The sequence below is a fragment of the Odontesthes bonariensis genome, chromosome 7 (genome assembly GCF_027942865.1).
Source record: "Odontesthes bonariensis isolate fOdoBon6 chromosome 7, fOdoBon6.hap1, whole genome shotgun sequence".
In the NCBI taxonomy this organism is placed as follows: Eukaryota; Metazoa; Chordata; class Actinopteri; order Atheriniformes; family Atherinopsidae; genus Odontesthes; species Odontesthes bonariensis.
Window position 1 is genome coordinate 36402747 of NC_134512.1, and position 16672 is coordinate 36419418.

General features: G+C 41.9%; 1 protein-coding gene across 1 annotated transcript; it reads left to right on the forward strand.

Annotated features, from left to right (window-relative positions):
* Nucleotides 1–290: 290 nt before the first annotated feature.
* On the forward strand, nt 291–16179 carry LOC142384457 (cytochrome P450 2F2-like). The gene is made up of 11 exons (XM_075470711.1): nt 291–452; nt 4221–4383; nt 4844–4996; nt 5079–5239; nt 7682–7750; nt 8933–9037; nt 9234–9375; nt 14246–14331; nt 14518–14619; nt 15678–15819; nt 15925–16179. The coding sequence occupies exons 1-11, from the start codon at nt 291–293 to the stop codon at nt 16110–16112; spliced, it is 1473 nt and encodes a 490-aa protein (XP_075326826.1). The 3' UTR covers nt 16113–16179.
* The last annotated feature ends 493 nt before the right edge of the window (nt 16180–16672 follow it).

Consider the following 16672-nt stretch of genomic DNA (forward strand, 5'->3'; position numbering starts at 1 on the left):
TGAGAAGTTACATTGTATCGCTTTAACAAAATGTGTTTTTGAGAAGAAAATTATCCATTTGGCCAATTGTGTTTTGTAGGTGTGAGTCTGTGTTAAGAGTTTAGAAAAAGTATCTGAAGTATGGGTAAGCGCTTGTTAGCGATTGAAAAAAAATGTAATACAAAGGACCAAAGTACACAGCCAGAGGGGGCGGGGCTAACAGCCAGAGAGGGCGGGGCTAACAGCAGAGCAGAGCCTTCCTTTCAGTGCATGTCACCCAGTCTCTCTAGTTGAGCTGAATCCTCACAACCATGTTTGTCACAGCAGTCCTGCTATGGCTCTGTGTTTGGTTCATCATCCTCCAATTTAAATCTCGGAGGCCCAAGAACTTCCCACCAGGCCCCCCCGCCCTGCCGGTTTTGGGGAACCTTTTGCACTTCAGCCCAGAGAACCCCCTGAAGGACTTTGAGAAGGTAAGAAATGCTGCGACATGTCCTGATGCTCCTAAATCCTTAAAACCGGGTGTTGTTACTGTTACTGGTGCTACAATGTGAGTGAATGTGTAAAAAGATTTTGGGCATTTCTGCTTTTTTTGTTTTAGTTTTGAAAAAGCTCTGAGTTGTTGTGACGTTGCATTTTTATACGATGAAAGGAAAAGCTTCGTCAAAGCAACATTAACCTTTGCACTGCAGCAACATGTAGATTTGACTTTATTTGTATGATGAAACCACCTGTTATTTATCTATTCAACTCAATTAAATACATTTTTTATCATGTATTTTTTTACACAATACAAAAAGACAATCACCAGTTTTCAGGATTACACTTTTTTTTTTTTTTTTACCACAAACCAACTGTCAGTTGGACCAACAGTTTTCTTGTTTTCTCAGTTTTCTTTTACATAATAAAGGTTTATTATTGCTACTATATAAATGTGAAGTAATTACTTCTGAATTAATTATATTGAAAGGGAAAAAACAGTGAACTTTTTTCAGGTGTTTAAATGTTTTTATAATTCACGGGTCAAAAATGACCCATAAGACAATCTTTGTACCCTAGTGGTGTACAGCCCACATGGAAACATAAACAAACATAAAGTATGACTTTTTCTAATGATGGGGTCCCTTTAGGAAAAGTTATAAAATTTCAAGTTGGAAAAAGATAGTTTAAGGTATTTTTTCTACAGCTAAACATGGTAGTGGGTCACGTTTGACCCACAAGACAACAGGAGGGTCAGTCAGAAACGTTGCTGCTCCAACCCTCTTTATGTGTGCAGAACATGTTATCAGTGACCTGATGACCTATGACCTGCCTGCACACCTGGAGTGCATCCAACCAGTGACACAAGTCATGAGTGACTTCCAGTCTTCCTTCTTGATCAGCTAATATTTGAATCGCTGTGATCGTTGTTAATGAGCCTCATGCAGCACCTAATGGTGTTTGCCAAGCTTCACTATTAGCTCCAGTTTATTTCCACATATTATCACATATATGCTGCTTTCAGTGATGTTCATGTTTATGTTCATGCATTTGGCAGACGCTTTTATTCAAAGCGACTCACGGGTAGGCAGGTAGGGTCAGGGTGGGTATTAGGTGGGACCATCTATGTGTATTGCATGTTCATGCACACACGCACACACACACACACACACACACACACACACACACACACACACACGCACACACACACACACACACACACACACACACACACACACACACACACACACACACACACACACACATTCATTAGCCCAGTAGCATGCTCACTAAGCAGTTGTTGTGTTGTCCTGTGGTTTAAGGTCATCTGTATCCACAGTTATATTATATGAGATTGCTGCTGCTTGTGCTTTTTGTTTTTTTGTTTGTTTGTTTGTGTGTTTGTTCTCTGCTCCTGGTGTCTCTAAGGCTGGATTCACCACAAAAGCCGTGGATTGTCTTCAGTTTTGTTTTTACAGGTGTAGCAGCTGGTTGCTTGATTTTTCATTGTTTTCTATGTTTGTCTCTTCATATTTCTGTTCTTTTTTTGTTCCTTCCCTTCTTCACTCTCCCTCTCTCTCTGTCCCCCCGGTCCGGTTCGGCACTATCACACTATCACATCATGTTGAGTATTGTAACAAAAATAAATAAATAAAAATAAGGAGTTGATGGGGAGCTTTACATTCATAAAGCTTCCCTTGGCATAGCAAATGTGTTCGGCATAAGCGGTATTCAGATTACAATTCTGCTGCCATAATGCTGGACAGGACAAGGGGTTAAAAAACAAACAAAAAAAAAACGTGAAACCGATCCCGGGAGCGACTCGGAGGAGTGTTTTCCCAGACTTTTAGGAACTATTTTGGCTGTTTTTATTTTAGGGACGAGTTCCTCCGTTCTCTTGGTTCTGGTGTGGGCATCAGTGTGGTAGGACAGGACCCAGTCCTGAGGAGTCACACATTTTAATTGCACTTTCTTTTCTGAGATCTCAGTATTTTTGACTTTTTTTCTATTTTTTAAATTTTTTTCCAAAAAAACAAACTGACAAAGGAACTTAAAGAACTGTTAAAATAAAAATAAATAAAAAGGACAATTCAACCCATTAAAGGGGAAAGAGACATTTTTATTTTATTTGATCTTTATTATTTTCTATACCAGTACTTACCTGTTTCAGCTAATTTCATTTCATTCTGTGAATTAATTTTTTAAAAAAAGAACTGCATTTCATTTAATGTGTGCAAAGCTGAACATTTGGATATAAACATTCACACCATATTTTGTGTTGTGTGTTATGTGAGATGGAGATTAATGCTCTCATGCTTCAGTGCTACTGCCAATCTCCTTATTTGAACTTAGTTGATCAGATAGAACCCAAAAAGACCAAGAGGAAGGTTACACTTTCATCCAGGGGATTTGAACCCAGACTACACGAAAGCTGGCAAACCTCTTGTTTTTCTTTTAAAAGCCTCCTTTAAACCCCCAAAAGTGACTCAGATTCTTGAATCGGACCAGAACTGGCTCCTCCTGTCAAAGCAGAGCCGATTTAGTGAAAACACAGAACATTAATATAATACAATACAATGCCAGGGGGTCACATTATACAAAACAGTGATAAATTAGTTCATAAAAATGTTATATAAAGTAAATAGCTCTCACGTTTGTTTCTGTTTGTCTAGCGGTGTTGTCCTTCCTGTTCAAAGGTCGGACCACCGTGCCAATCAGCGACGATTCATGTCAAATCACACTGTCCCTTTTTTTCAGAAAATGATGTAAGTGGATCGAATCGTATCGTATTGAATCCAATCGAATCCAATCGTATCGAATCCAATCGTATTGAATCGTATAGAATCAAATCGTATCGTATCGTAGGCTGAATATTGTGTATCAAATCGTATCGAATCATTGGCTGAATATTGTGAATCGTACTGAAACGAATTGTATCGAATCAAATCGTAGGCTGAATATTGTGTATCAAATCGTATCGAATCATTGGCTGAATATCGTGAAAATCACACTGTCTCTTTTTTTCAGAAAATGATGTAAGTGTATTGAATCGTATCGTATTGAATCCAATCGAATCCAATTGTATTGAATCGTATCGAATCGTATTGTATCGAATCGTATCGAATCGAATCGTATCGAATCGTTGGCTGAATATTGTGTATCGTACCGAAACGAATTGTATCGAATCGTATCGAATCATTGGCTGAATATCGTGAAAATCACACTGTCCCTTTTTTTTCCAGAAAATGATGTAAGTGTATCGAATCGTATCCAATCGAATATAGTATCGAATTGTTGGCTGAATATTGTGTATCGTATTGAACCAAATCGTAGGCTGAATATCATGAAAATCACACTGTCCCTTTTTTTCAGAAAATGATGTAAGTGTATCGAATCGAATCGAATCGTATTGAATCGTATCAAATAGTATTGAATCGTTGGCTGAATATCGTGTATCGTATCGTGAGATTTGTGTATCGCTACAGCCCTAAGCCCAACCCTGAAAGACCAAAGCCACAGCCCATGAGGTCGAAAGGATCTATTGCTAAAGTCCTGCTAGCAGACTCTCCATGACACCCCTGGAACTTTCTTCTCGTCTTTTGGCAACATGCGGAGAACCAACTTAATATAAACTATGATCAATATCATTCATAATGTGGCTGAATGATGTATTTGAAATAGATTTTTATGTGTAGCCGTGGCACAAATGTTTATTTATATCCTTCAAACAGTAACAGGCGATTAATCTGGTTTTCTCCCAGCTTGAAAAATCTTACGGAGATGTCTACAGTTTGTTCATGGGCTCCAAACCAACTGTGGTCATCAATGGGCTGAAGGCCATCAAGGAGGCAATCGTGATCAAGGGTACCGACTTCGCAGGACGACCCCAAGATCTGCTTGTTAACGATGTCCGCCAGAGAAAAGGTAGACATCACATGTCGTGGAACACAAACTGTTAGAGGATATGTTCAGCTGCATTCATATAAAGCTCTTTGGATGAATGCAACGGACACAAAACATGCTGCAGCATGCTGACAAAGCTTTACCTTTTACCCAGAATGTGTTGTAAAAGCATCACTTCATCAAAAAGCCTTTTACAATGTGCACATTAACAGCTCAATAAAAGGCCGTCGTTAAGGATAAACCGTGCCGAGCTGAGCCTAACCCATGTTCAACAGGTTTTCATATTGTTTGATCAAGTCTCTTTTATCTATTGCCTGAGTAAGCATCCTCCTCCCATTCGTGTATTCTTCAGTTGAACATTAAATTCCATTAAAGTGTGATGGAGACAACTTTGTGGCTGTGATGCTCATCTTTTAGGGAGCCCGTGGGCAGATATCTATCCAGATAGAAAACTTTGCTGTTTGTGTTGCTGCACTTGAAGGATTAGTTCTGGCAGATTACGGCTCCAGTTGGAAGGACCATCGGCGCTTTGCTCTGATGACTCTGAGGAACTTCGGTCTGGGAAAGACGTCGATGGAGGACAGAATCAAGGAGGAGATCCAACACACCATGAAAACACTGGACAGCAGCATTGGTGCGTCATCACGACTGGATTTTGTGTCCACCTATGTGCGACGCTCTCATATTCTGCTCAGTCTGTATTTGATCCTTTACAGGTGAGACCCTGAGTCCTCAGGTGATGTTTCATAACGCCTCCTCCAACATCATCTGCCAGGTGCTGTTCGGCAAACGCTACGAGTACGAAGATGAGACGATCAAAGTGATTGTTCGATGTTTCACTGAGAACGCCAAGATAGCCAATGGGCCGTGGGCGATGGTGAGTCAGAACGAGCGTCAGAGGCAGCAGGCCTGAGTCGGATATCCTGACGGGTCAGAGGTGATGGGGTTGTTAAAGCAGGGAGAAGCAGGGCCCTTATCTCTTCAGCCAACCATAGTATCTGCCCCCTGCTGGCCATTACAAAAACTGCAGGTTTAAGACACTTGAGTTTGTATTCTAACATATTGGCACTTAAAGCTATGGTAGGTAATCCTAGAGAGCTAGCAAGAGAGCTAGCAAGATTCGAAAGTGTCCACTCCTCTAAGCTCCACCCCCCCCTCCCCATTCCGTCAGTGCTTCATCCAAAGCCGGTGGAACCGCATGCGCACATGGAGCAGGGAGCCGGCAGAGGGGGGCGTAGGCAGAAAGCAGAGGCATCTGATTGGTTTTTTGTAGGCGACAGTGCAGTGTAGTGCTTTTTCTCAGTCCTGCAGCTGCCACAGAGGTCTGATTATTTTCGTCCCTTTTTCTAAATACCGCAAATTCCGGACTATAAGCCGCTACTTTTTTCCCACACTTTGAACACTGCGGCCTATAATATGGTGCGGCTAATGCATGTTTTTTTTTTTCATGGGGCCAAACAGTAGACCAATAAAATTGATGAGAAGTTCACAGAGGTCCAATGAAATTGTGCGATACATCATGCTAACTTTCACAGTTAATTACGGTCTTGTAAATCAGTCATTTGTACTCAACCTCATCAACATGGAAGATACTCGAAGAAAAGCATACGATGCCGCTTTTAAGTTAAAGGTAATCCGTCTGGCGATTGAAATAGGAAATCGAGGTGCTGCACGTCGTTTTGGCATAAATGAATCGATGGTGAGACGGTGGAGACACCAGCGCGAAGAACTGACTCGATGCAAAAAGACGACAAAAGCTTTCAGAGGTAATCACAGCAGGTGGCCGGACCTGGAAAACTCCCTTGAAGACTGGGTGAACACACAGCGAGCAGGAGGCCGCGGAGTTTCCACCGTGCAGATCAGGCTGAAGGCTAAAGAAATGGCCACCGAGATGAACATCGAAGATTTTGGAGGTGGGCCATCGTGGTGTTTCAGATTTATGAAACGAAAAGACCTGTCCGTCCGGGCACGCACGACGCTGTGTCAGCAGCTCCCTCCCGACTACGAGGAAAAACTCGCTAACTTCCGTACATTTACTCAAACAAAGATAGCGGAGCATTCCATCGGGCCAAAGTACCTTTGACCTTTGACTTGCCGCTGACCCGGACTGTAAATAAAAAAGGTGACTCGTCCATCACAATCAAAACAACTGGCCACGAGAGGACGCACTTCACGTGTGTTCTGAGCTGCACAGCATCTTCTAAAGCTCCCACCCATGGTGATTTTTAAGCGTCTGACAATGCCAAAGGAAAAGATCTCAAAAGAAATAGTGGTGAAAGTCAATAAGAAAGGCTGGATGGAAGAAAGCCTAATGAAGGAATGGCTTACGGAGTGCTATGGCAAGCGTCCAGGGGGATATTTTCACCAAAAAAAAGCACTGCTCGTGATGGACAGCATGAGGGCCCATATAACTGTCTCTGTGAAAGCTGCCATCAAGAGTACAAACTCTATCCCAGCTGTGATTCCAGGGGGCACCACGAAGTATTTGCAGCCACTGGACATCAGCGTTAACCGTGCATTTAAAGTGGCACTGCGCAGTGAGTGGGAAACTTGGATGACGAGTGGCGAGAAATCCTTCACCAAAACTGGCCGCATGAGAAGGGCAACTTTTGCTGAGGTCTGCCAGTGGGTTATAAATGCGTGGAGCCGCGTCAAAACATCCACCATCACCGGCGGGTTTCGGAAGGCTGGGCTGCTCCGTGATGAAGAGGACCGCGAGTGCTCAAGTGAGAGCGACAACGAAGAGACTGAAGTGAGTGACAGTATCCTAAAGTTGTTCAATTCAGACACTGAGGAAGAGGACTTTGATGGTTTTAGTGCGCAGGAGTAAGAAGAAGGCGACTGACTTTTCCTGATACGCTGCAAAGTTCGCGTTGTTCAGTAAAAAAGCATATGCAACGTTATTTGCGTGTTACCGACACGTATAAAAGTACGGTCGATGTGTTACAGGTACTGTTTCAAAAAAGCATTCGTAAAATGTACCGTATTTGTTTGTTTTACCATACGGATTAAATCCAACGTTAAAAAAATCCTCACGTGTAATATCTTTGCGTAAATATCTGCGGCTTAAAATCCGGTGCGGCCTATACAAGTACAAAATTGATTTTCTTTCTAAAATTAGAGCGTGCGGCTTATAATCAAGTGCGCTCTGTAGTCCGGAATTTACGGTACATCTTGTATAGATTTCTCTCAGGATAGACGGACCATTTCACCCAGTATTACTGAACAGGATTACCTACCATGTCTTTAAGAGATAGCGGACTTAAATCATTGTTCTTTTTGCATTGTAAATGAATTCTGACTTTTTCATCCTTTACAGCTATATGACTCTCTTCCTGTGATCCGTAACCTGCCGCTGCCGTTCAGAAAGGCCTTTAAGAATTTCGAGGTAATGTTGAAATGATCTGAAAACCCAAACACCGCCCATCCAAGACCATTTACGTGCATCGGATTCGCTGGGTTTGACAGTCCCGCTGAAAGATGCCTTCCCTGAAGAAGGGAGCAGATGTTGCTCTAACACCTGTTTATACCTTTCATGGAGCCTTTCCAGATGTGCAGCTTTCCAGTTCTTTTAATACACAATCACATTACTGACCTGTTGCCGGTCAACCTAATTAGTTGTGATATGTGCCTGTTGAGTACCAGTTTCAGCCTTTTGTTGCGTTTCTGCCATTAAATTCAAGATGAGCTCATATTCTTAATGAAATGATAAAATGTCTAAACATTTGACATTTGATGCATCTTCTCTGCTCTATTGTGGATAAGCGGTTGGTTTAGGAGATTATCCAATCAGTGCATTCTGGTTTTCTATATATTTTACATGGTGTTCCAACTAGGGCTGGGCAACGATTAAAATGTTTAATCTAATTAATCACATGATTTCCCTGATTAATCACGATTAATCGCATTTGTACGCAGAATCCAAAAATGAATCCAAAAGTAGCGTATAGCTTTTAGCATTTAGTTTTATTTTAAATGTGCTGCCATATGAATGAAAGTGCCATAACATTTGTTGTGCAAACACACTTTTAACATCAGCATCTTTCTGTAGTTTTTATGTAGAAGCCTCGCTCCACTGTCTGTTTCCTTGAATGACTTGCTGCTATCAGTTGTGTGTTTTGCCTTTAAGTGATATTTTAGACTGGAACTACTACGCTGAGAAGACAATTCAACTTGGCTGTAAATGCAGGAGTTTTTTTTAAATTTATTTTGAAATACGTGCTTTTATTTTGAAACAAGTAAAAGAGGAAGTAGCGCCGGTTAGCTCCGTGAGCTTCACACCTGTAGCGGTGATGTTACCTGCTAGTTTATCTTTATTTTATTACTCCATGCCTCGTGGTGTTTGCTGTAACTGTGTGAATGTGATGCATTCAACAGACTTTTACAATAATAAAACCTGCGTTAATGCGCGATAAAATATTTGTCGGCGTTAGATAATTAACAAGTTAACGCGATAATAACGAGTTAACTCGCCCAGCTCTAGTTCCAACCTTTTTGAGGTGTGCTTTTAAAATGATTCAGCTCATAAATCAGGTGTGACGTGGCTCTTGTTTCTGTTTTGTTTCTTTAGACGTGTCAGAATATTGTAACGAAATTGCTAAATGAGCACAAGAAGACCAGAGTCCCCGGAGAGCCCCGAGACTTTGTTGACTGCTATCTGGACGAACTGGCTAAGGTTTGCCCACTTTCTCCCACATCAAACTGTGTGTGAGCTGTGTTGAATTCGGTGAAATTAGTGGAAGATCACAGGAGTTTGTAGCTTTTCGTACTGTCCATGAGAGGTGGGAAGTTATTTAGAGGTCCAGAATGTGCATCCTTACGGTAAAACTGCACAATTAACATCAACCGCTGATTTTTTTTTATTTTTTTAGAGAGGCGAAGAAGAAGATTTCTCATTTTCTGAGGAAGAGCTCGTAATTAACTCTCTGGACCTTCACTTTGCCGGGACTGACACCACCTCCAACACCCTGCTCACTGGTTTTCTCTACCTGATGAACTACCCACACATACAAGGTGTGTCCGAACATTTAAATAAGAAATATTGCCTTTTGTCATTGTCCCAAATTGTGTTCCAGTGTCTTTCTATCTAAAGTCTGATATTAGTGTTTATCTCTGTCAGTCAGACTCCCCTGAGTGGAAAAGGTTTACCTTAATACAGTGCAGAAGGTGTGCATGTCAGGACTGGTGGGTTGGCAGGACACGGATGTGGACTCCAGAAGTGAGAAATGCAAGCATGGTTTATTTTACAAACCAAAGTTAAACAAAAGGCGCGGCTGAGCCGGATAACAAGACTAAACTGTGGAATAAATACATGAATATTATTGAAAAAAACAAACAAAAGACTTGAAAGACACTTAACTTTAAGGTCGTAGCTTGACGTGGCATGAAGGGGTGAAAATCAAGGAAAGGATTTCACAAAAAGACAAGGCAGCCTGGAAACTAAATAGGGAACTGGAAGTGATTGGTGACTGAATGCTACTAATGAGCAAACAGAAACTGTGGGGAAGACAATGGTAAACTAAATACAAGACATGAACCCAAAAACCAAGGCTGTGTTCGAAACCGCATACTTCTCCTACTACTCATACTAACTTTTTGAGTTAGTATGCCAGTTTGAGTCAGCGAGAAGTTCCCGGATGCAGACTAGATTCTCTGAAATGTTGGGTATGCATCATGAGGTTACTACTCATACTCAAACTACCCAAGATGCAACCAAACGTGACGTCGCCGATCGTCATTTCCTGTCAAAACGGCAGTTTCAAGCTAGCTACAACGAGGGTAGGTTCACTTCCTGTTTTCAAAACAAAAGCACCAATTGTATCCTAATGGCTTTCCCTATGATAAAAGGCAACGGGTATTTTATTTTGTGAAAATAACCGGAAGTGCGTTGCTCACTGTGGCTAGCTTTAGTAGCGCGGAATTCGTGGGAACAAAATTGTAAACAGCCGGTATTTTGTCAGGTTTTCCACACGTTGGGGATCTAAACGACTACTTTCTCACCTGAAAATGTTTCAAATGTTGCTAAAGTTTACAGAGTTTAGAGCTTAAAGGCATGGTAGGTAATCCTGTTCAGAAACACATTTTGTAATACTGGGTGAAATGGTCCGTCTATCCTGAGAGAAATCTACACAAGATGTATTTAGAAAAAGGGACGAAAATAATCAGACCTCTGTGGCAGCTGCAGGACTGAGAAAAAGCACTACACTGCACTGTCGCCTACAAAAAACCAATCAGATGCCTCTGCTTTCTGCCTACGCCCCCCTCTGCCGGCTCCCTGCTCCATGTGCGCATGCGGTTCCACCGGCTTTGGATGAAGCACTGACGGAATGGGGAGGGGGGGGTGGAGCTTAGAGGAGTGGACACTTTCGAATCTTGCTAGCTCTCTTGCTAGCTCTCTAGGATTACCTACCATAGCTTTAAGAGAAATCAGCTTCAAGCCGGCTGATTTCGGCTCGGGCAGGAGCGAACTGCATTGTGGGTAAACGCTCTGCATACTGTCTGATCGATGAGTATGCTGTATGCAGGATGAAAGTATGTAGTATGTAGTATGCATATGTAGTATGCATATGTAGTATGCAGTATGTAGTATGTACTATGTAGTTTGCAGTATGTAGTATGCAGTATGCAGGATGTAGTATGCAGTATGTAGTATGTAGTATGCATATGTAGTATGCATATGTAGTATGCAGTATGCAGTATGCAGTTTGTAGTATGTAGTATGCAGTATGTAGTATGCAGTATGCGGTATGTAGTATGCGGTATGCAGTATGCAGTATGCCGTATGTAGTATGCAGTATGCAGTATGCAGTATGTAGTATGCGGTACGCAGTATGCAGTATGTAGTATGCGGTACGCAGTATGTAGTATGTAGTATGCAGTATGCAGTATGCAGTATGTAGTATGCAGTATGTAGTATGCAGTATGTAGTATGCAGTATGTAGTATGCAGTATGCAGTATGTAGTATGCAGTATGTAGTATGCAGTATGTAGTATGCGGTATGCAGTATGCCGTATGTAGTATGTAGTATGCAGTATGCAGTGTGTAGTATGCAGTATGTAGTATGCAGTACGCAGTATGCAGTATGTAGTATGCAGTACGCAGTATGTAGTATGTAGTATGCAGTATGCGGTATGCGGTATGCGGTATGCGGTATGTGGAATGCGGTATGCGGTATGTAGTATGTGGTATGCCGTACGCAGTATGCAGTATGTAGTATGCAGTACGCAGTACGCAGTATGTAGTATGCAGTACGCAGTACGCAGTATGTAGTATGTAGTATGCAGTATGCAGTATGTAGTATGCAGTATGTAGTATGCAGTACGCAGTATGTAGTATGTAGTATGCGGTATGCGGTATGTGGAATGCGGTATGCGGTATGTAGTATGTAGTATGCGGTATGCAGTATGCAGTATGCCGTATGTAGTATGCAGTATGCAGTATGCAGTATGTAGTATGCGGTACGCAGTATGTAGTATGTAGTATGCAGTATGTAGTATGCAGTATGTAGTATGCAGTATGTAGTATGCAGTATGTAGTATGCAGTATGTAGTATGCGGTATGCAGTATGTAGTATGCAGTATGTAGTATGCAGTATGTAGTATGCAGTACGCAGTATGTAGTATGTAGTATGCGGTATGCGGTATGCGGTATGTGGAATGCGGTATGCGGTATGCGGTATGCAGTACGCAGTACGCAGTATGTAGTATGTGGTATGCGGTATGCAGTATGCGGTATGCAGTATGCGGTATGCAGTATGCAGTACGCAGTATGTAGTATGCAGTACGCAGTATGTAGTATGTAGTATGCAGTATGTAGTATGCAGTACGCAGTATGTAGTGTGCAGTACGCAGTATGTAGTATGCAGTACGCAGTATGTAGTATGCAGTACGCAGTATGTAGTATGTAGTATGCAGTATGCGGTATGCGGTATGTGGAATGCGGTATGCGGTATGCAGTATGTAGTATGTAGTATGCAGTACGCAGTATGTAGTATGCAGTACGCAGTATGTAGTATGCAGTACGCAGTATGTAGTATGCAGTACGCAGTATGTAGTATGCAGTACGCAGTATGTAGTATGTAGTATGCAGTATGCGGTATGCGGTATGCGGTATGTGGAATGCGGTATGTGGTATGCGGTATGCAGTACGCAGTAAGCAGTATGCAGTACGCAGTATGTAGTATGCAGTACGCAGTATGTAGTATGCAGTACGCAGTATGTAGTATGTAGTATGCAGTATGTAGTATGCAGTACGCAGTATGTAGTATGCAGTACGCAGTATGTAGTATGTAGTATGCAGTATGTAGTATGCAGTACGCAGTATGTAGTATGCAGTACGCAGTATGTAGTATGTAGTATGCAGTATGCGGTATGTGGAATGCGGTATGTGGTATGCGGTATGCAGTACGCAGTACGCAGTATGTAGTATGTGGTATGCGGTATGCGGTATGCGGTATGCAGTATGCAGTATGCAGTACGCAGTATGTAGTATGCAGTACGCAGTATGTAGTATGTAGTATGCGGTATGCACAGCCCAAGACATAAAACCTAAAACTAAATTTTCAACACGTTGGGGATCTAAACGACTACTTTCTCTCCTGAAAATGTTTCAAATGTTGCTAAAGTTTACAGAGTTTAGAGCTTAAGGGAAATCAGCTTCAGGCCGGCTGATTTCGGCTCGGGCAGGAGCGAAATGCATTGTGGGTAAACACTCTGCATACTGTCTGATCGATGAGTATGCAATATGGAAGTATGTAGTATGCAGTATGCGGTTTCGAACCCATGGTGCAGTGCAGACACACAGAAAGCAGCTCCACACTTTGTTTTATTTTGTGCTGGAACATGTGTGTGTGTGTGTGTGTGTTTGTGTGTGTGTGTGTGTGTGTGTGTTTGTGTGTGTGTGTGTGTGTGTGTGTGTGTGTGTGTGTGTGTGTGTGTTGGTGTGTGTGTGTGTTTGTGTGTGTGTGTGTGTGTGTGTGTGTGTGTGTGTGTGTGTGTGTGTGTGTGTTTGTGACAGGCATCCAGGATCAGTTCAGCAGGGATGGGTCTTTGTTGAGCTTTACAGTGACACGCATCCTCCTTCCATAGAGCTTGAAAGTCCCGCCTCCTTGACGTCATTCAACTTCCTCCCCTCGGGACCACGGAAGTGTAATAATTTGCAATTCAAGTCAATGACGGAGCCAAGACGGAATAAAACTATTTTTTGCGCTTGATGGAATTGAGTCTTGCATTTCACATATGTTGTGTAGGATATTTTTTAATATTTTTTCATACCAGTAGTGTAACAGTTTAGCGGGCATAAGTGCTTCATTGTTAAGTTATTTTTCTGAGCATTTCTCGAACTACAGCATGTAGCGTTTGGCACGGAAAATAAACGTCATCACGTTTGGGCGCGCGGAGGAGTGGAAGAATGGCGCTGTCGTTGGCCAGTTTCACTCAGTTTTTCGAGGGCGAACAAAAACTTGTGAGCCGAGGAGAGAACCACTACCAGTCGGGGCACGTGGAGAGCTTCTGCTATGCTGGTGGTGATATGTCTGGCTTCGTCTATGCCAGCCAGCGAGACCGCCGGTATACAGTTAATGTGGGATCAGTGACGTAGCATATGCGACGCAATGTAGTCTTTTTACCCTAACTTTTTTTTACAACGTTTAACCAGGCACTCCTACGACAAATCGCCAATGTTTTTGCATGAACTCATCCATATTTAACCCCAGAACATCATGCGTGTACTGTAAAAAGGCATATAATGACTGGGAACAGAAGACATCATCCTGCCCATGTTAATAGATCCAGGCATGAGGTCCCATGGGGACGACGGAAGTAGGAAGAAGAAGCAAAAAAGGGGGCGGGACTTTCAAGCTCTATGCTGCTTCTGCTCCCTCAGAACGATGTCAGCAGGAGATCGATCAGGTGCTGGAGGGGAAGGATCAGCCCAGCTACGAGGACAGACACCACATGCCCTACATGCAGGTGCTGCGTATCACCAGATGTTCCTCCTTTTGATTTAAATTCTGTCATTCTTGGAGGAACCAGGGATCCACGGTGTCTGTTACCGTGTTGATGACAGTTCTGGAAGCCGCCGCTTTGTTGATCCGGCTCTGCAGCACCTTCCATCGGCTCAGAGTCGGATGAATAAAGTCATTTCTCTTTATCCAGGCTGTGATCCATGAAGTGCAGAGGGTTGCCAACACCGTTCCTCTCAGCGTCTTTCACTGCACGACTAAAAACACGGAGCTCTTGGGATTTTCCATTCCTCAGGTGAGAGGCAGCTGCTTAACCCTAATCCCTGATAGGGACATTTTTCTCCACCCGGGGTGAACTTTCTCCTCTAATGTCACACTGGAAATAGTGATACTCGTCATATTTGGTCCATTTGTGCATTTTTGACTATTTTTTCAAATTTCAAACACACATCATATGTAATGCAATTTTTCATTGTGTAAAAAAAAACTCTATAATTTCTGAAAAGGGACATTTTTGTCTCCTTTTAAAACGACCTAAAAACATATATTAATATTTTTTTCCACTTTTTTTTCATAAATCTTTCATCCACTTCAGTTCTGATCATAACTACCAAGTTTTCAATTATTTTAAAACAAATTAACCCTTTAGATTCCAATTTGAACTTTTTAGCCCAATTTTGAAGCCTTTAGGTGCCAGTATTTTCAAAATATGGAATGCAGAGTGGAATTATTGAGTAGGGATAATTAGGGACTGGGATATGTCAATGATTAGCAACAACATTGATTTTTAGGGATTTTTATTTTTTTTGTTATGGCTGATTTAAAAAAAAAAAACTCCTTAATTTCTGAAAAGAGACATTTTTGTCCCCTTCTAAAATGATCCCCAAAATACCATATGTTAATATTTTTTTCCACTTCTTTTTTCATAAATCTTTTCTTCCACTTCAGTTCTGATCATAACCACCAAGTTTTCAATTATTTTCAAAAAATGAACCCTTTAAATACCAGTGTATATGAGGTAAACACCAATTTCTTTTAAAACACACAAAAACTGCTGTATTTTCAATGTATGCAGTGCAAAGTGAAATATTCTATGGGGATTATTAGGTCTGGGATATGTCATTGATGAGCTACAACATCAGTTTTTACAGCTTTTTAGTTTTTCTGCAGTGGCAGATTGCAGAAACGGCTCCCATAGACAGGTGTTTTTTTTTAGGTCGTTTTAAAAGGGGACAAAAAGGTCCCCTTCTAGAATTTAAGTTGTGTTTTAAATCAGGTATGAGGGTTAAAGCTGGTTTTGGTTCGACGACCATCAAAGTGAGGAGAGTCTTTTGATGTTTTATTCCTCTTCAGGGCACAATGATCATCCAGAACCTGACCTCAGTGCTGAAGGAGGAGGGACAGTGGAAGTTCCCTCATGAATTCAACCCTGAGAACTTCCTCGATGAGCAGGGAGAGTTCGTAAAGCCAGAGGCCTTCATGCCTTTCTCTGCAGGTACACATGTGTAAAACCTCTATCACATCTGGAATGGCATGCACATAGAAAACGAGTTAAATCCGACCATCAAAGATCACTCTGAGGCCCTTTTCTGTGTGTCAGGTCCTCGGATGTGTCTGGGAGAGAGTCTGGCTCGTATGGAGCTTTTCCTCATCATGGTGACTCTGCTGAGGAGGTTTAAGTTCACCTGGCCGGAGGATGCTGGAGAACCGGACTTCACTCCAGTCTATGGGATCACTCTGACTCCTAAACCTTATCGCATGAAGGTCCAACTGAGGGCTGAGCAGTGAGACAGAAACAGATTTATTCTAATAAACATTAACCGCAAGTTAAAGCTGAAACTATCTGCATGCAATCTGGTTCCATGATTTCTGGGTCTCCATAGAAAAAAGTCAGTAAAATGTAGGAAGAAAACCATTAAAACATTGATGTCGTGGTGCTGTGCAGGAAAACAGTGCCTCAAAATAATGTGTTACGTCTCTGTAAACAGCTTTTTGTCCAACATCTGCTAAATAAAATGACTTGACTCACCATTTCTTATACATATTTAGAGGATGTGAATAAGAAAAGGTGAGTGGAAACAGTCTGAGAGGGTTCAGGCTGTGCTGGAGGAGAAAGGAGCTCAGAGCAGATATTCACTTTAAAGCTGCTCAGAAATGAACAAACTCTGCTTTTTTTACCTTATAAACTGGGTTTATGTTCATGTTTGAACATGTTTCAGTGAATCTCTGCAGCTGCTTCCTGTTTTATTTGGGAAAAAAGGGAATAAAGATTTCTTTCCTCTTACACGACTTAGTTCCTTAGCTCGGGATTCACTCCTTCACCTTCGTCACACGCTGTAAAATTCACC

Coding starts and splice junctions, on each gene's coding strand:
- LOC142384457 (XM_075470711.1), top strand. CDS start 291: ATGTTTGTCACAGCAGTCCTGCTATGGCTCTGTGTTTGGTTCATCATC. Junction 5,240..7,681: donor CCAATGGGCCGTGGGCGATG/GTGAGTCAGAAC, acceptor CATCCTTTACAG/CTATATGACTCTCTTCCTGT. Junction 7,751..8,932: donor AGGCCTTTAAGAATTTCGAG/GTAATGTTGAAA, acceptor TTGTTTCTTTAG/ACGTGTCAGAATATTGTAAC.